General features: G+C 34.1%; 2 protein-coding genes across 7 annotated transcripts in view; one reads left to right on the forward strand and one right to left on the reverse strand.

Moving 5' to 3' along the window:
* Positions 1–1,919: 1,919 nt before the first annotated feature.
* On the reverse strand, positions 1,920–17,239 carry LOC123720834 (E3 ubiquitin-protein transferase MAEA). Of its 4 annotated transcripts, none has more exons than XM_045677621.1 (9): positions 17,148–17,239; positions 9,939–10,091; positions 9,539–9,682; positions 8,893–9,022; positions 8,063–8,199; positions 7,084–7,222; positions 5,356–5,506; positions 4,297–4,486; positions 1,920–3,171 (listed from the first exon to the last, which is right to left on the reverse strand). In XM_045677621.1, exons 2-9 carry the CDS (start codon positions 9,939–9,941, stop codon positions 3,073–3,075), a joined length of 993 nt encoding a protein of 330 aa, XP_045533577.1. In that variant the 5' UTR covers positions 9,942–10,091; positions 17,148–17,239; the 3' UTR covers positions 1,920–3,072. The 4 variants fall into 4 exon arrangements, with proteins under 4 accessions (XP_045533577.1, XP_045533574.1, XP_045533575.1 ...); XM_045677618.1 differs by lacking the exon at positions 17,148–17,239 and adding an exon at positions 10,916–11,261; XM_045677619.1 differs by lacking the exon at positions 17,148–17,239 and adding an exon at positions 10,529–10,698.
* Positions 14,647–20,789, forward strand: part of LOC123720833 (C-terminal-binding protein) — a 51,135-nt gene continuing 44,992 nt past the window's right edge. For 2 of the 3 annotated variants that reach the window (XM_045677615.1, XM_045677614.1), the window contains exon 1: positions 14,648–14,896. The gene's annotated coding sequence lies outside the window, so the exon portion shown is untranslated. Of the gene's footprint in view, positions 14,897–20,789 lie in introns of all 3 variants that reach the window. The other variant, XM_045677616.1, reaches the window with a different exon arrangement.

Consider the following 20,789-nt stretch of genomic DNA (forward strand, 5'->3'; position numbering starts at 1 on the left):
GAATTTTATTATTAGTGCGGATAAACTGAAAAACATGTGATTTTTTCGCAGTTCGCACTAAATTTAATGAAACATAACATTTGAATTGAATTTTTTTTAATACCTTACACATTATAGTAAGCATACAACAATATGTAAATAGCCAATTTATTGCATTTAGTTTTAGTACAAACTCCTCTATATAACAAAGTTTTCCCTTAGTGATTTTAGTAAAATCACGGATGTAAGTCATAGTTCAGATTACTCATTTTACGCCATTAAAAATTTCCAACTTTTTATAACTGGTTTATTTACGCTGTTTTTTTTTAAACTGAATTTTTTAATATATGGAATCATTAACTATTATTCTTCTTGGATATATTTCAGTGGTGTAAATAGAATCAGATTAAAAAAATCGTTACGTAACTATGGTTTACACTACATATTTTTTATATATGCATCACATTTATACATACTTCCTTTATCCTAATAATATTAATGAATAAGCCATTTTAATTAATAAAGATAAAAAATGTGATACCTAATGGCCATGTAAAAAACCGTTAATAATAAAATGTTTATTGAAGAAATTTTATTTTGTTTTTACACCTACCCTCAAACAATGATTGTATGTATATGTATTGTAGGTCCAAACAAGCCATAAGGATGTTATGGGTGGCTCCTAACAGGTAAGGCACTCTCAATCGTGCATATAATAATTATGAACCTAACATAGCAGTGTAAATCAGTCCCTGGATGATGGTGAAGGAGAACATCGTGAGAAAACCGGCTCAAATACAAATGATCATAGAATCAGACGGAAATCTAAACCAAGACCCATGTAGGGTTGTAGCACCACTTTATTATTATAAACCTAAAACCCCTATGAATCAGTAAGACCTACCTACCGTAGGGTAATACAAAATCAGGCAGGCCGACAGCCCTCGATAATTATGGGCTTGAAAAAGTTGGCGAAGACGTTCTAGTCTTTGAGTGGTGACAAATTAACAAGACAACAATGTTCAAATATGATTACATAGTAAAACATATGTAGAACGACACCAACAGCGTGTTTGCCTATTAAAAAAGAATAAGAATATATATCTGGAGTAACCAAAAAAAACAAACAATTATCCATTTTACGCGCCTCTTTCCGTACTTTGATACGTACGAGTACGTAATCACGCAATCAAAGTACGACGTTCCGGGGGCTTGCGCGATGCGTTTCGCTTTGTTATTACGTTCGATCCATTAAGCAATCCTCTGTGCGTGATTTAAAACATATTTATTATACTTTTTTGCTGGGACTTTTTACCTACTCAAGAGAAATTATTCTAATGCATTATAAAACACTAGGCTTGGAGATTAGCTGCGCTAGTTCTTAAATGTATGAGTTGTAAAAGTTACGAAAAGCATATAGGCCCCCCAAGGGTAGGACGAAAGACAACATCCCTTCCCAATACGGCGACAACCCGAAAAGCAGGCCGTGGAGGGCGCGTAGTAGGCACAGTACTCGGAACCACACAAGGTCCGTCGTTGCATAACTGAGCGTTTTTGAAGGCATTTTTTGCCGCGTACCACCAGTATGTGGAACCAGCTACCCACTGACATATTTCCGAAACAATTCGACTTAGGTTCCTTCTAGAAAAGAGCGTTTCAATTCTTAAAAGGCCGGCAACGCACTTGCGAGCCCTCTGGCATCGAGTGTCAATGGGCGGCGATATCACTTAAAATCAGATGAGCCTCAAGCCCGTTCTATAAAAAAATTGTTGCAAAAATTGAAATAGCTGTAACTTATTTTAAAGTAATGGTTAGAAACAAACACGTTAATGTTTTGCAAACTTTTAGAATATAGATTTTATTTTTCATAAATAGTTAGTTTGCATGTTTAAAAGTACTAAGCTATAACTAGTCAAATGGGTATTTAATAAAAAATCGGATTTACATAGATACCTTTATTTAAAGTTACATGATATACAAACTATTACATTCCTTAATATCGATTGTTAGGATAAACAAAATACAGCATAGAAAATGGACCGGATATTCCGAGACATTTATGTCATGGCACCAAGATAAAATAGGCTTTTATTGAAAATACCGTATTTTACGGTAGTACACGAGATCGATAACGCAAATAGTGATTACGAAACCTCTTGCAAATTATAAAAACAGTGCCACAGCAGTGTTTTCACAAAAGTGTAACCTTTATAAAACATATTAACTCACGTAAAGAGGTGTATAGTAAGAATTAAAGATTCTTGCATTTCGGAAATACTTTTATTTTCCCTACAATGATTGGCAGTATATAGAAAATTGTAGGAGATTCTTATAGTTAGAATGGAGTACATAAACACCTTTAATGAATAAACCCAATAAAAAATAAATATAATAATAGCTTCGTCCGTTAATTTCTAAGGGAAATAAAACTTTAAAATCGTTAAGACATTAGTTCGTATTTTAAGAGGTGATTTGACATTTTTAAAAGTAATAAAACTTTTTTAACGGATTAAAGCCATAGCTTTAATCCGTTTTCTTAATGTGTAAAAGCTATGTTAACAAAGGACAATTTTTAAAAATATGCTCTACTATGTATAGCCTTGGATATATAGAATTTATAAAATTTGAAATTTTTTAAATTTTTTTTAAAAATTTCGGTTTCGCTCAGGCACAGTGCTGCTCCAGTACGATAAAAAAACTTATTATAACTATTAATAGACACCTCTTAAAATACGCCTATATATAAATGACTGAGCATCTACTGAAGATGACTTCGAAAAAAATTGTGATGAAATTTTGTATGTAATTCATACAAACAAGTTTTTTACTCATTATTTGAAGATTTCATTACAAAATGTGGCAAAAGTACCAAGTTTTCTGGAGTGAGGAAACAAATCTGTATTTAAAAATTGGGCTCAAGTCCGAGGATTTCAAACAGTAATTTGTCGTATAAGAAAGTTGGAATAAACAAAATTGTTCTAATGCTAAACAGAAATTACAAAAAAATAACTACTAAAATTGCGATTGCTCAGTCACAATGATTTCATTAATAAGAACTAAAATACAATTTGTGATGTAAATAATAAAAATAATCTACATAACATACACCTTCTCGACACGCTTCATGCAAAACACCTCCTTCGTTTTCGGGCAAACAATTGAGCCTTGTTCCTTCATCATCTCTTTGAGGGCCTGAAAAGCAAAAGAAAAAATAACAAGAAATTTCTGAGGCAGTTACATTTATCAGAATAAATGCGATAATAGTAGTTTTTTATGTAATAGCAGGCAAACGGGCAAGAGGCTCACCTCATGTTAAGCGATACCGCCACACCGCCGCCATCACATGGACATTCACATTGCCAAAAGGCTCGCAAGTGCGTTGCCGGCCTTTCAAGAATTGCTACGCTGTTTTCTTGAAGGACCCTAAGTCGAATTGGTTCGGAAATACTTCAGTGGGCAGCGGGTTCCACATAGTGGTGGTGCGCGGCAAAAACTGCCTTAGAAAACGCTCAGTGGAACGACGGACGTCGAGCTGATACGGATGGTATTTTGTATTTTGCCTTGACGTCCGATAATGAAACTCAGCTGCGGGTATTAGACCGAACAAATCTTCTGAACACTCCCCATGGTAAATGCGGTAGAAGATGCAGAGAGACCCAACATCTCTACGCAACGCCAAGGGATTTTATAGTAATTAAAAAAACTTATTCTGCGATATCATTTATCACTTTGTCAAAGTCATCAGAGTTACGGGGCTACCTTCGAATTAGGATCTAAAGGGTACCAAATTTTTAAAGTACTGGCGACCCCGTCTAGGTTATGAGTATGGTCGGCTTTCACTACAATTGCCTCTTTGTCTTCCTATACTGCCTCTCCTTTCGAACGCGATCATCCTCGCTAGTTTAATTTTGGATGCCGCGCTTCTGAACCATGACTTGGTGCTTCGACCAAACCATTGTCTAAGATTCTTCAACCAAGACGTGATGTCTTGTATGATCAAATGAAGGAGCTTGTATTTTTTGGTGTTACGTGAGACGTGTCCGAAATATTCCAGCAGTTCTTCTTCTTCTGCTTTCTGTTCCGCTCTGTCCAAGATATTTTAGGCATACATCGATAAACCCAGATCTCGAACGCTTCCAGTTTTTTGGACATAGTCTCTGATTTTACGCCGTTCAGCTGCACAGAGAAGACGTAACATCGCGCTATGCGCGGTCTAAATTGCAAATTTCGGCCCCTGTCACAAAATCCTTTTCTAGTTGCTCACAAAATATGAGTCCCCTACAAAAAATTAGGTTAAGCTAAACAAATAAAACTGACCTTTTCGCCGTACACTTGTCCGTTGGGTAGCACCATGGGGTGGTTGTGTTCGTTGAGTGGTTTGTTGGAGATGCGGCAGACAAGGCGCGAGTGGGAGCAGTGTGCGTGGGGCAAAGTGGAGGCCAACGAGTTGAGGGGGGGCTGACACGCGGGACATCCTGACACCTTCGTGCTCTCTTTGTAGCACTGAGTGGGGGGGAGTCAGGGAAATTTAAAGATAAATGTTTATTAACAGAACTTTGAATGTCTCCTTATAGAAGATTTTAGACGATTTGCAGCAAATTTTACATAAATTCACCGCCCATCAAAATATGAATTTTACTTGAAACGAAAAATGCCAAACAGTTTATATAGAAATTCTCAACCTATTAAATAAACCAATAAATTCAAAATTTTAATGGAGCAAAGAAGAAAAAAAAGTTCTTTAAATTTGATATTGTTTTTAATCATAAGTAAAAGTTAATTTTCTTTTGTAACAATCATTTTCTATTTTGACCGTGTCCGTACTTATGTTTAAACGTAGTTCTAAGTAAATCACAGATACAAACAAAACTGTTGCTAACACTAGACTGCCCGTTAAACTTTAAAAAAAATCAATGGCGCTACAACCTTTTTAGGTCTGGGCCTCAGATTCCTGTATCTGTTTCATGATCAAGTTAATCTTATAGGCAAGCAGGAGATCCTTCTGTGCCTGATGCACGCCGTCGACTTTTTGGGTCTAAGGCAAGCCGGTTTCCTCACGATGTTTTCCTTCACCGTTCGAGTTAATGTTAAATGCGCACATAGAAGGAAAGTCCATTGTTGCACAGCCGGGGATCAAACCTACGACCTCAGGGAAGAGTATTGCACGCAGAAGCCCTTTGGCCAACACTGCTGCCCGTTAAACTAACGCAATATAATATTGTTTTCTAAAACCTTAAACAATGAATATCAGCGTACCTATTCTTAAAAGACCGGCAACGCACTTGCGAGCCCTCTGGCATGAGTGTCTATTGCGGTACTTAACATCAGGTGAGCCTCATGAGCAGTTTTATAAAAAACAATATATAAAAAGGATATGGTGTATTCAACGCAGCAAGCCCAAGCTGCAAGGTGACGGGTAGAGCTGGCAGCCTTGCCGGGTGTAATAGTCTGGCGTGTTCCCAACGGAACTGGCTGACCAACTGCTGCCAGCGACTGGCACGGAGGAGACCAGCATACGGTTCCACTTCTGCAAGTTACACAGTCTCATTTTATAACTGCCAGACAAGATTTATATGTAATTGATAAGTCTGTGTGGAAAGAGAGCTGTAAAAATGTATATGAACTGATATAGCTCTCATTTACTACGAACCATTTCATTTGTATACTTTTATTATTTTAAAATTCATATAGGTAACATAATGAACACTTATGAACGTCAAAAAAATCGGTTGTCTGTAAAGTCGCTTTACTGACGATAGTTGAACGTGACAACGTCATAAGAAAATACTGATGCAATGGTTGCATTTTCAAAAGAACATTTTAATTTAATTTGTTTGTTAGATATTTTGTATGGATATAGAGAAGTAGGTAAATGGAAATCACAATTGAATTGATCAAGTTACATTTATTTGTACGCATAAATACAATCATGTCAATTATTTTTCATCGCTCTCTCATGTAGGAGAAAGACAGTTATAAAACGCTGACGAACGCGATTGAGGCCGATTGTGCCTCTTTGTCGCTCGTTCCGCGCTCTCGCTTGCACTTCAAGCCTGAAATGGAACGCCTCAGAGCGAGAAAACGCCGCATGCGTCACGTCTTTTCGTGCGTGCAGCGGGATCCATCGAATTATAAGACGTTGTCACGTCAAAAATAAATACATAATACATGCTTCTAATTTTACATTTACTGCCAGTTCTCAAATCAAGGGCGTAGAACGGAAGAGAAGAACTGGCAATAAACTCCGCTACTGTTTTTAATCGCCAAGTTTTGTTTGTTTTACACAACGTTTGTAAGAAGCAACTGTTACACCATCTTCCACATGATATCTTAAATAATTAATAATAATAAAATAAGTCAAAAAGATTTGTCCTCTATCAGCAGGAGGCATGGGGAAATAGGAGCAACTTCTTCAATTCAAATCACATATTTCAACTGTTGATATTGGATCTGTCATTACACAAACAAGTGTGATGACAGTTAATAAGCTTACCGCCCTAAACTCAAATAATTTGGTTTGTTTATTGTTTTCTTTGTACTAGTTGGCCGGGATAAAAATTATTTTATTTGTATCGTACATGGGCGTACAAAGTTATAAGCGTAAATATTTAGTAGATAATTATTTATAAGCTGTAAATCTTTTTAATAAATAACATTAAAAATATAGAATATCAAGATTGTAATTAATGATTACTGTCAAACTGTAATGACATAAGACTATTGTCAATATTTCAATAAAATAATTTAGCACTGTAGTCAAATGCCACAAAGGATTTTCCACACAGACTCTACAATGTAAATAATGACTAGACTGCATGAAGTAGAGTTGCAGTAGTTCTCTTCTCAAATGATTTGTATATTAGTTGGTCTTCTTTTTTAGTACCCATATTCATTAAAACTCAATCAGTGTGACTAAAGTATTTTTTGTCTCTTTCTTTTTAATTGTATTTACGCTATAAAGAAGAGAGATAGTGTTTATGCCTACCCTACACTGAGTGAAAATAATCATAAACATAAAATTACGTGAAAATATATGATAGACATAATATTTCTTAACTTTTTTGTGTTTTACAGTTTATATAACATTTTTGGATTGATTCTTACCAGTATCCTTGGGAAAAGCGAGCATTCCCATACAATGCTGTATGTCCTCTAGCTGTCCATCATCGTAAGTGGAGAAATGCTTCTTGGCGTATTTCACCGCATCCAGGCGCAGGTCTCCACGCACCAGCTCTATGAACTCCTGCAAAATAATAAGTGTAAATAACGCTTAACTGTATTATTTTATAATAAAATTTCAATACGTTATATATCTATACCTAGTTTACAACAGCAAAAAGTTCAAAGGCTTTTCATGAAAATAGTTTACATAAACCAAATAAATTTTATATAAATAAAATAAATAAACCCGTTTTCTGGGTGACAAAATTGTCTATTTATCGCATTACTGTAAAGTGTCTTCTGTGCCTGAACACTTCGTTTTATGATCCAAGACGCGCGAACTCTACGCTATATTTTAAAGGTTTACGTTTTTGACGTTGACAGAAAACTAGTTCAAAAATAAGTTCCTTTTTTTACTAGTTCTTCTCTTTTGCACATATTGAAACGGATAGAGTAAGATAACATTGAGTGACACTAGTTCTTTTCTTTTGCACATATTAAAACGGATAGAGTAAGATAACATTGAGTTCAACTAGGTTTTCTCTTTTGCACATATTAAAACGGATAGAGTAAGATAACTTTGAGTTCAACTAGTTTTTCTCTTTTGCACGTATTAAAACGGATAGAGCAAGATAACATTGAGTTCAACTAGTTTTTCTCTTTTGCACGTATAAAAACGGATAGAGCAAGATAACATTGAGTTCAACTAGTTTTTCTCTTTTGCACATAGCAATAATATTCAACTGTAAACTTATTTATCCGTTTACGTCAAAAAAATACTTCACTAAAACTGTTTGTTTCTTCATTATTATTATATTTAATTTCCCTGTACAATCAAGTATTTTCCATAGATATCATTTACCCGGTCCAAACCACTAAATTAATGCGGCTTTGTAAAATACTATAATTAGAAATAACAGACCTGTATCCGCGTGTTAAACTCCATAGTGGAGTTGAGTTTGCGCAGCTTAGATCGATTATCGGCACACCATTGCAAACAACGAGATGTACGACGGGCCCATAACTCGCGTTCGACCTCTGCACCGGCCGCGTATATGTCTGGAATATTTATTACGACATGTTCAATAATAGATTATTTCGATCCATATATACGTGAATTAATGACATACGTTTCAATTATTATACGGAAGTCTTGGAGAGCTCCTTACATAAGAACGCCATTTAAGTAAATATAAACAAATGTTTTCCCGCGAAAACTCCCGACTGCCGGGTTATTGACCATGGTAAATACCATCTTTATCTCTGTTTTCAATAACGATAACACAGATCTTAAAATCCGAACACAGATAACAATAGCAAGTTTAAGGACATCATTAGACATGTGTAACAGATTAAAAATTATAAATATTCTAAAACTAATACATATTTACTAATTTAAAATTCCTATAAAATTAGTCTTTATTCAAGTTACTTGATTAAAAGATATGTATGACAGATAACACCCGCTTATAGCATATTAATGTCATACAATATTTAGTTTGTGTTGCATTAAATAAGTAAAATCAGACTCCCGCATGTCAAGAAAGTACTAAATATTGACATATGTACATGACTTATAGTAGGCGAGTCATGATTTTCTGATGATTCTATATATTTATTTGGCTTTAAATAATATTGATCAAAATGTATGTTAAAGGCTGATGGTATATTTAAATATCTTAATCAAACATAAACCATAAAAAACCGTGTTAAGTAACTTATATTACTTTCAAGTATGATGAGTGGACTTACCAGCATTAGTCAAATCGCGAAGATTACGAGAATCAGCCATTTTACTTGCGGAGTCATAATAGCCGTTCCTTAGGAAGTAATCGACAATCATGCGGTCCAGGCGCACTTTACGCCATTGAGTCATTGCCGTCTGAAACATATCATTTATACAAAATTACTGATGATATGATATGGAGTATGTTTTCTTAGCTAAATATTTCTAAATAGTAATGGTCCAGTGGCTACTACCCTTAATGACCTCATAATAGATCTGTTTCTTTGATAACTTTAATTATTGACTCAACACCTGACATACCTATACTTTACGTTCGTAGGAGCAAGTACTAATACATACACTATATCAATGGATGCACAATGAAAATGAATTGAATCTCCAACTTTGGGGCTGAATGTTGCTGGTTGTTGACATATACAAAAACTGCAACCATGCTAGCATTCAATAGATTTGAATTTAACTGTAGTAAAACTCAAACATAATCTATGTGTATAAACCCGAAAAACTCGAACCTCCCAGCATAATTCAGGCTCAGGTAAATCACTAAACCAAGGATGCAATATCAAATTGATAAGGTATATATATATATAATACCTAAGTAAATGTACATGATGCCAATTTAATGAAGAATATATCAAATGAAATCTATACCTTATTCTGTGGCGAATTTGGTTCAGCAATAGCCTCTGCTTGCTCTTTCAAATGTTCAAGTCGTTTCTTACAAACAAAAGCAGCTTGTACTTCCTCTGCTATTGCATCTGATGCTTTACGCTTCATTGTTGTCAGTTTTTCAACCTGTTTGAGTCAGTAAGAAAGATAATTAAATTTAAACTGGAATTAGCAAAAGCTATGAATTGGCAAAAAAATTAAGTTATCAATCTTTGAATAGCATTTTTAAAAGGGATTAAAATGTTTCTAATATATGCTACAAATACACCTATTCTAACTGGTATGATGGCAAAACTAAATGAAAACTTATTACACAAAAAACAAAAGGATGTAACTTCCATGGCTTATCACAGAATGATAATTTAAAAGACATCAAGCTCACCATTCCACCAAGCAAATTATTGATTTCACCAGCTGTAGATCCACTTTTTACAGCATTATCTAGATCACCAACAGCGGCAACCACTTGACGGGCCTCCACATCAAATACACGCTGAGTGTTGCGGTATTTCTTGTTAAAGACTTCATATGGCACCTATTAATAACAACATCCTATGAGAGTAAGCACTCACTTCATAAAAGTAATGACATTAATACTAAAGTTACTACCATAACCATGTCATGGCTATGAAACAAATACTAGGCCTATGTTAATAGGTATGTATTATTTTGAAATGTGTCCAAACAATAACTTAAGCATAAAGTATTTTTATGAATAACACAATAAATATTTAGTTTATGCAAATATACATCAAAAATATGTTATAGATTATACAGAACATATTATAATTCACAAAGCTTACTGGCCTTATTTATTTATAGATTATACATGCATGTAAATAAAATATGTATAAAGAGAAAGAAAGTACAAGATAAATGACAAAAAAAGATACTTTTAAAATATGTATTATATTTAACTACACTTTGAAATTTTGTAAAAAATTATAATATTTAATAACTTTTTTAAAGTACCAATTTCTTCATTGATATTTTCTGATTTTATCTATGTCACGAATATATTAAGAATTTTTTTTTTTGGTTGGTATGTACCATCCATGTTTTTTAAGTCATATTTTTATTTAAATGATGTACTTAAACGTAAATTGAGTGAATTGCAATAACGCGCAATAAGCTATGCGATTTTGTTAACATGGTTAATTTAAAAATAGGAAAAACGTTAACCACTACGAGTCAAAAACAAATACTTTAACAGACACATTAAAAATCCTCTAAAACGTTTTATGCTCAAGTAGTGATTGTTAATAATACAACACAAAAACCTCAAAAAAACACTTGCAATGATACCAACCAAAGCGGAGTACCAAACACAACTTAAATTATAACATGAAATTCACCTACCTTCAAAGTTGCGTGTTCTAGAGATTTTATTTCATTCATAGTTGATAGTTTAATTTTTTCTTTTGTTGTTTCCAAAAAATACTAATACCTATTCAATTAATAATACGATCAAAGATGGTATCAAATGCAACGAAAACAAAACTCAGCTGATCAACGTCAAGTCTCAGGATGATATTCTTGTTTGAATAGGCTGATCAATAAAAGTTTATTAATTTAAACTTCTATTTATCCTATTTATGAACATAAAAGCCGCAATAGTTAACACAATTACAATAAGATGCAGGTATGTTATATGATTGTAGTTTTTTATTAAAAATTTTGTTTTAATGTTCGCTGTTGGAGACAAAAACAAGTGTTGTCATGTGTCAATGTTAATTCAAAAGTTGTTTACGTATTTTCTTACTAATTACAGCTATATAAAAATATTTGATAATCTGTGCTATCATTTTATTTAATCCTTGATGATGGTACTCGTAAAGTGTTCTAGCTTTCTAAGATTATAACAGATTTTAATTCAATAGGTTTATACTTCAAATTTTATACATGTGAAATATATATATATGGTGAGAATTTGTACATCCATGCCAATATAATACAAAAAGTACCTTAACCCCAAATATAAAAATAATAAATAAAACGTTCTGTACGTGTTACCTGCATATCACGTCCCACTCAGCGTTGTTCATTTCAAAATTCTGTCTTTTTATTCCCAACCTAACTTACGGACTTCGTTATTGCCCTCTATGAAATCATTTAGTTCTATGACGTGATTTGGATTTTTTTTTAACTTCTTTGGAATTTATTTCAAACGTACGTTTAGAAAAAAGAAATAGGAAATCAAGCTTTGGCGGATTAGGATAAAGCAAGACGACAACTGTAGCTCTTCCCTCCTCCCCTTCTAGCCTTTCTTCCACCTGCTGCAAGAATTTAAGCAGTCTTTTATGTAAAATCCTTCGATCTTATTCTACAAACGGTGGTTCGCATCCAACCCAGGCTTGAGTTTGCCATCTATTATAAACTTTCAAACGAGCTGACTGGTCCTCTTTGTAAATCTGAATTCCAAAACTTATTAGGTCTCACCTTAATTACAGATCGAACAAGGCAGGTGGCAGTGGGATCTAGGAAAGCTGTCATTGGCTTAATGCTTATCCTTCGCAAAACCCAGTGTGTCCATATATACTCACAAGTGTTGTTGTGTTATTGAAGTAGCTTTGAACATCATGGCTTCCATTGGCAAAAGTGTGCAGGTAATTTTGCTCCCCACGCCTCGCTCAACAATATCATACGCTTGCTGCCGTCAAATTTCCAGCCATTTTAGAGTCAACAGGCTTAGGGAATGATAGGTAGCGGCTGGATTTTAAGCTATCCCAGCTTTAAACCCTTGGACAATGGGACAGGCTTTAACATGGTAAGCTACTAGTTATCTTAGATACGACACGTTAGCCCCGTTTTACCTTTCTCGGACAAGCAAAAAATACTTAACGTCTAAAATATTTATTTTCATTCCGCCAACCTTGATTTTGTTCCCTTTGGAGTAGAATCTTTTGAGCCGTGAGGTTCAAGTTCACAGGCGCTAATTAAGGAGTTAAGTTAACACCTGGTAGATGGTACCAGTGACCCTATAGCTAGTGGTTGCCTCGCAACGAATACGTAATGCAATACAGCGAGGAATTGCTGCCAGATTTAAAGGTCTTTCTCTCTCCTATCCTGCCACCGGAACTAAATTACTTTTAATTTTCTATTTATCCATTCTTAATTATTATGATGACTTTATTGAAAATGTTATAAACTCTGTCTTTGTATGTTAATAAATAAAAGAGACCCACAGGAATTTGGCCTTCGGTATGAACACACACCATATTCACACCCCTTATTCAACGTGTACACAGAGCTCATAATGCGCATCACTTTGGAAGACTGGACAGACGGTGTAACAATTGGTGGAAATTGGTGTAGCAATTTGGGCAATCGGCAATCCGGTTTACGTTACGGTTACGCGGATAACACCACTCTGTTTGCATCCAGTTCGCAACACTTGGAAGAGCTTCTGTCAAGGATGGAACGAATGAGCCATGAGTTTGGACTTAAGATAAATCGCAGCAAAACCAATGTAATGATTGTTGTCTGTGCCAGAAATAATTCGCCTGAAGTGACTCAAATCGCGAAATGCAACATGGTCCAATCTTATATTTATCTTGGGGCTCAGATTTCAAGCAATGGCGGATGCCTTGATGAGGTCAAACGACGTATGGGCACCACAAGACATACATGCCAAAAATATGGAGAAACATGAATATTACAAAAGCCACGAAGACCAGGCTCGTGAAGACACTTATATTACCCATATTTCTGTACACGGCTGAAACGAGGACCTTGCGAGATGTGGAAAGACAGAAAATAGACGCTCTGGAGTAGTGCTGGAGGAGAATGCTTGGGGTTTCGTACAAATGTCTCGATACTTGAAGAAATCGGTATTAATCAGCGTCTGTTTTCAACAATACAATCTTGCATATTCTTCGGACACGTATCACGGCGCGGTGTTCAGTCCATAGAACGCCTTGTCGTCCAGGGGAAGGTGGAAGGCACTAGACCGCGCGGAAGGTCACCTACGCGTGACTTTGGACTGACCAGATCAAGTCTGCTGTAGGAGGTTCACCTAATGAGTGTAGCAGGATAGGCATCGATGGCGAAACGTCGTGAAGCGCATCACATCTGCCTCTTTTAATACCACTACTACCTAGCGATCACGACTGCTATGTCAAGAGTGCACCGGATAAGAAGAATAACAAATAAAAAAGAATATGTTTTACCCTAGTGAAATACTGAAACATATTACAAGCCCACTAAAAGAATGAATAGTGTCATCTAATTATAATTGTTGGTTTTTTTTAAAGAATATATTACTCACAATTTCCACCATTAAATATAGCGTTACGAAGTAAGGACTTATATAACTAATATACTATAAACTAACTAATATATTAATAAATCTGAGACTTAAAATGATCAAATATCAAAATTATATAAATTAATTTACGACCGCAATGGTGTGAATGTAGTGTCATAATTTTCTGTAAAATGTGTCGGAATTTATACTGAAGGTCTAGAAATTTTTCAATATATTTTGGTTATATAAATAATTTGTGAGTGGTGATTTCTATTTTCCCCTATATGATCCCCTTCTGGCCTCCTCTATTATCTCTTTCTCCACTACTTATTATGGGCAAAGTATTTGTATATAAACATATCTTGTTTGTTTTGTGGACACACTAGGCATGAAGTTTTGGTGCTCTGGTTTTCGACATATATTCTAAATTTTTCAGGCATCGCTTAGTAACTAAAACTACTTTTTGATGTTTTTACATCACGTATTTTAACGTCAACTTTTTTCCTTATTATATCTTTGCAAAGGAAACTTAAACTTAATAACTATAATTCTTAAATTCAGATTGAGTTAAAAACGTTATTGCTTTTTCTACATAATATTTTTTATAGGTATGGAATTAACGCAAAACTGTTGTCGGGATTTTGGTATAAAAATGCGGGACATGTAAATTCTAATTTTGTAACTTAAATGAGATTAATTAATTTATGAGAACGGATACCGGGAGAGTAAATCATACATTATTATTGTAGATAGTTTATCACGAAATGGTCCATAGTCTGTTTATTACATTCTGTATTTGTTATATTATCTGTGTAAAATCGGCGCGTCAGCGGTCGGCGCGTCACATTCCATAAATCCGCCATTTTGTACGTAGCTAGCGGTAATCGAAGGTTCGCTTTCCCGGTTTTGTGGTGAATGCGTGAAAAACTGTTAACTTCTTCCGTTTGAAGCTTCCAATTGACTTTTAATCGAATTAACTTTATTTAGTGAAGTATATTTTCAGCTGTACCTAGTGCTTTCGTGATAAGTGAGTGCCCAGTAATTGGAGCGCGTGGCTGCTTGTGCCTTTGTTGTTGGATTCAGCATTTCAAGTGGTAAGATTCCTTTAAGAAAATCGTTTACGTCAAGTTTCGGTGATAGATAATAGCTTTCGATATATATTTTGGAATTTACGCGTTAAGAGTTCGTTCTTAATAGTAATAGGACATAATGCGGTGGCGTCGGCTGGTTGAACTCAACGGCGGGCGCTACGCTGGGGTCTGAGTAATCGTTACGAGTGTTTCTGTAATTTACTCCGACGCCACGCGTACCTTAATCATGAGCCGGTCCAGTAAACTAATGATTCTAGAATTAACTACAAACTATAAAATTCATGGAAATCCACGCGGTTTACATATTATATACTAAAGATATATAGGATGCTGATGATTGACCTACTTATAGGTAGAAAGTAGATGCGTAATTCATGTTCACTTTCCTATGGTTCACAGTAAATATTTTTTACAATGTTTGTTGTTTAAAAATGAAGTTTGGGTAGTAACAAAGGCAATAAACATATAAGCATTATGTAAGAATTAAGAATATTAGACTTTTAAAGTTCAACCGTAAAAGGTGTTGAACATACTTAAGTATTAGCAGACTAAAATTGTGACTTTACAAACTTGTCTTGTTTTGATGAAATGCATACTTTCAAAAAAGGATTTTTACATGCTTCAAAACACTCTTATTATGTCCAATTTCAAAATTAATATATTTAAATCTACCAAAGAAATCAAACTTAACTTGCTTGCAATTATTACAGATTTATATATAGCAACAATAAACTAATTAACAAATTATGCAATTTTTATCCAAATTGTATGTGATAATTGTATGTGTATGTTCATAAAATTATATTGTAAGCAATAAATTCCTAAAATGAATTAAAGTATAACTTTGTATTGAAAGCTCTGTCCCATTGGAAAGTTTAATTAGTACCTACAAACTCCACTGAACTAAGTTTGATTTGGGTAAAAAGTTTGAATGAAATTCATTCAAAAGTTCTACCTCTCATTATTTACAAGTAAGCGTGTATTTGCTTTGACTTGTTAGGTTTTAGGCCCAAGATTCTTTCAGTTCTATGAATTTGTATAAAGTTTGTTAAGAAAACAATAGTTCAATAAAACAATTGTTTTTTGTTTGTTCACAAATGTTTCATCGAAGTTCAAATTTCATTTAGTAAATTTAGAACTTGGAATAAACTTCTTTTCAACTATATTTCTTTTTATTTTATTTGTTTCTCTCATAATCTACAATTAGTGGTAAATTTTTAAAAGGTTATGGTTTATAAAAATATTTCAGTTATACAGTATACTGAACACTCTTATTTATTAAATACTGGATGTATAATATTATATTACTACTTGAAAACTTAATGAAAAATGAGTTTTTATATAAATATGTAGTTTCTCTCATTAAGGACTAGAGCAGGCACATTTCTATGAAGAAAATTATTAATCAGTTCCCTACAATTTTTTTAATACCAGACAGAAAATATAATAAAAAATGAATTATAATTTAAATTATATGTTCATTAATCTTTTTTGCAACACGCGTTATCAGAATTTTCTGGCATATGACGTCAAAGAATAATAATTTAAATGACTAAACTGCCAGAAACTAGATTTGACAAGTTTGTAAGCAATGACAATTAATTTGGTATATAAATAACTAGAGTATGTATTTTAATTTTATCATAGTTACTTCTCATATTGGTGTACGTAGACATATATATTATACATAGCTACCATTTTAACAATACCTTTGTAATTTCTATAAAGATTCAATTAATTAATTATTTATCACTAGCGGGATCCCCTAAAAAAATCAAAATTACGTAAAGAAGCTACATCCGTCGAGCAGAATATTTCACATCGTGAATAGAAATCGCGTAATAGCAAATTTAACGATTCTGCTAGCTGTATTAAATGACAGTGACCATGGCCACAGCCTACATTTGCGAAATGAGATCATTTATATGCTTGTTTGTTACGCAAAATGGACTCGATTTTTAAATACTCTCTCGGGTTTTCTTTTATTCTATTTCAAATGGCAGATTGCGAGATGCGTAAGCATTTCGTGTTAATTTGGCATGGAATTATTAATTCGTTACTGCCCTAGTAATAATAAAGTCTTAGGGGAGCATTCTTAATTTATTTAAAAATTATGTTGTTTCTCCGTAAATATAACAAATGAAAGACCGAATTACAATTCATAGTTGTACAATTATGAGTAGTATAGTATCATATCAATGCTCAAATATATTCTCCGCTGATACTTCTCTAAAAGGTCATAATGCTTACTTACATAACGACGCTCTATTCGCACGACACGTCTCAGTAAATAGCACTTGTATGCACAGACCACATCCGTTCAATACACACATAACTCGGATACACGTATACACACACACAGCCAGACCAACCGGCCCAACCGCTTGATCGACTATCGATTGTAGTTTTATATACGCCCCACAAACCACCAGTGTTGTCTTTTTCTCGTTTCACATGTGTGAGTGAGCATCGGCGCTACTAATTACCTCTATCTATAGTTTTATCTATAAAATGAATTCTCAGAACCAACATATACAATTAGCAAGTAACCGCTCATTTTTATAAAGATAAGAATTTAAGTTAATATATATCGGGTGTTCAAAATTCATTTCAAAAATCGCGTGATGCATTAAGTACCGCATAACTTTCTTTGTCGCGAGTCCGAACCAAAAATCTATGCGAATATATAACTCGCTCTAATACAACGTTGGGTTTATTTTTTCAACAGTGAAGCTCGCTTTAAAGCAAATTGGTCTCTTCTGTCACGCAGAGGGTTTTCCCCAGATGTTACGCGGTATTTTTTTCTAGTTCGCTCGCTTGCGATGAAACAGCACCACTTAATAATTCCGCGTTTTCAAGTGTGGCAGCAAAGTTGTTTTCGGTTGTTATTTACGGTAGCGGTATTTTCTGCGTATATTTCCTTTTTTTAGTGTAGGTCTTATCTCAATATAAATTTCTTAAAATATGCAGCGAATCTTAACGCGGTAAATAAATCTTATAACTTCTGAAATCACCTTCCAACCAGTCGAAATGAAATCCATAATTTTCTTACGTAACTTCGGTTTGTTCAGAGTTGATCGAAACCTGGAGGGGACTGCCCCTCATTGACCCATTAAAACTGTAATTACTAATCGCCTTTGTGTGTTATTGTAAAATGAACATTTCGGCGTTTTTTTTTGGGTGTGGCGGTTTATGCTCTCTAGTGAAGTCGCTAAACTCTGTCTTATACTAAACATTTAAGTACAATTAGATATTTTAAAATTCTGTCTTTTATAAGTAAGATTAGTTTTTCGTCTAAATATAGAAAACTTGTCTTTGTTTCAAAATTTAAGGTACGGCAATTTATTTTCAGTTCCGCCACATAAAACATTTTTGATAGCGATATTATATATGACCCGTAGTCGATCGCGCTTAGTAGGCTGTTTTTCAAACGAGTCCTATTCTAGCCGGGCCGTATAAAAGCCGCTAACAAATGACGACCATCGCGGAGCGGGCATGTAATAAAACACTCTACTGTTATTGCTCAGCGATTCCGATGGCTGAAATACATAAAATTCCAGTTATATTGTCCCTTCAGCGAATATCAATGGAAGAACAAAGAAAGTTCGTTTGTCACAAGATGTTATATAACGTTTGGCCGACTATGTTAGACGCCTCAGTTGTCTGGATTATTTTTTAATCATTGACTAATTAGAGTAATTTGTCCTTAAGACTTCATTAAAAATGTTATTGTACGCAGTGTTATACAATATTTCCGTAGACAAAGGGTATGCTAACAATGGATAATATTTGTAAGACAAAGGGAGGTTTGTATGTAGGTAAGTACATACATCCCGGAGAAATGTTGTAGGGAAACTGTCCCAAGATTCGAGATACGACCTTGTCCCTCATCTAACTCATTTATCGAATGCTTTGTGTGCCTCCTGAATACTATGTCTGTCATTTTGATAACGCGACATGACGCAACGTGACTTGCCGTCCAATTTATTTAGGGGAATTTTAATGCTGCAGTGAAACGTGTTGGTAGGGGCCCAAGCTTATTTTTGTTGGTAATATTTATAATAATTAAACTAGGGATCTGTCTTCTGTTTTGAGAATATTAAATTAGTTCCTGTTGAGAAATCCAATATCGACGAATTCAGCCTTTGAGTAAGCCGTATGCTAGTTGTATAACTAGACAATATAAAAACACAATTACTCATCTCCCAACGAGACGCAATAGTAATTCGAAAACTTGCTCTCGGGAGACAAATATTAAAGCAAAGTTGTAAGCGCTTTTATTCCAGACTCTGCCATGAGTAGTTTGGAAGTTGCGCAGAGCTTACAGTTCTTGCTAGTTTTCATTACTCTCTAGGGTAGTTTAACATGTGCTTTTGCTTAATAAAATCACTTATTATGTACTCAAATATCTTGTTCTTAGTTGAAAATACACATACTACATACTCTGTTAAATTTGGTTTGTGTCTAACGAACTGTTGTAACTTAAGTAAATAATTTTCTATGTTTATGGTTGGCATTGAAAACTTTCCAAGCTCCAGTAGTGATTATCCATTTAAGTATGATCATTTTGTTGTTTATCGCCGAACGGTCTCCGGGTGATAAAGAATTTATAGCTCTATTCAGGGAGCCCATAGCGGTGTCTTTATGCTTTCCTCCCCAACTGCTGGCCTGGCAGATTCTACAATGTATGATTGTTATTGTAACTTTGTAGGTAGGGGAACGATGGATGATGTAATAAAAATAATCTTTATCTGTAGCGATTTTTGTTTTAGTTGCAACCTCGTTAATATTATTTAGTACTTAATAGAAATAATAAGAAAATAAAAGAGGTTTAGTTCAGAAAATTTCTCATCATGAATTCCTAATTTTTGAAATACTAATAAAAAAATACTAATACCACTACGTATTATACTGGTGTTTGTAATATGATTTTAAAAGTGCTATGCATTTTGTACTGTTAGGTAACAATCCGAGGGCAAAACAATAAGATGGCAGATTTCATGTCAGATTTATGCAAGAAATTATGCCTCAAAGATAAAGGTTATAAAATAGTAGGTACATATATCTCATGCTTACAAATCGTATTCATTTTACTATAAAAGCCTAGTAGGAGTAGTAAAATGTCGATATTCTCCTCTAAAACTATATAAACCAATAATGACGTTACGTATTATTTGGACTGTGTCTAGTTCTTTTTTCTTTGAGTTTAATGACTGTAGGTAAAAAATATTTTATATCGTAAAATTATACCGAAAAGTTGTTAAAGTTATTAACACTATATTAAGTATTCACATTCTAAGAATTTATAAAATCCTGTGCCATTTTATCGTAACGCAGCCGGCGCTGGTATGAGTTTGAAACTCGACTTATCGTGTTGGTGATTACTGTATAATTGCGTCTTGTGTAAGCCGTTTTAGCGAGGACTGTTGGTCAAGTTTTTACGGTTTCCGCTCTTTGACGGCCAAAAGCGAGATGGGATGCTTAATTGGATTTTATTTTTCATCGGAAACAGCCGTTGCCGCGTTTCCTGTTGTGTTGTTCGTTCACCTTTGTTGCCACGTTAGGTTCACTTGATACGACGACAATTTAAGAAAAATGTTTGTTGTGAAATGTAACACAAATAATATATTTAAAGTTTTCTTGAAGTTTAGAATTGTTAAAACAATATTTAGTTTTATTTATAAAATTTCAATTTAAATAACTATATAAAGTTTATTTTTTTTTATAAAGTTAAACGATTTATTTTCAAATAAAACAATCAAGCACATTTATACAATTTCTTGCAGTCAACAAACCATGATCTAGTTCTCAAAACACTTATTCCTCTCTAAACAGAACGAACAAAAAGTTGTAGTTCCTCGATTTTGTCGTGGTTAACTTGGTCCAAAGAAGTTCA

This window comes from Pieris brassicae, chromosome 2 (assembly GCF_905147105.1).
Source record: "Pieris brassicae chromosome 2, ilPieBrab1.1, whole genome shotgun sequence".
Taxonomy (NCBI): Eukaryota; Metazoa; Arthropoda; class Insecta; order Lepidoptera; family Pieridae; genus Pieris; species Pieris brassicae.

What these genes read in the sequence shown, in the direction of transcription:
- LOC123720834 (XM_045677618.1), bottom strand. Translation starts at nt 10,954, where the DNA reads ATGAATGAAATAAAATCTCTAGAACACGCAACTTTGAAG. An exon ending in CGCTTTTCCCAAGGATACTG is followed by an intron (nt 5,507 to 7,083) that starts GTAAGAATCAAT and finishes TGTAACTTGCAG; the next exon opens with AAGTGGAACCGTATGCTGGT. An exon ending in GACAAGTGTACGGCGAAAAG is followed by an intron (nt 3,172 to 4,296) that starts GTCAGTTTTATT and finishes TTTGCTTTTCAG; the next exon opens with GCCCTCAAAGAGATGATGAA.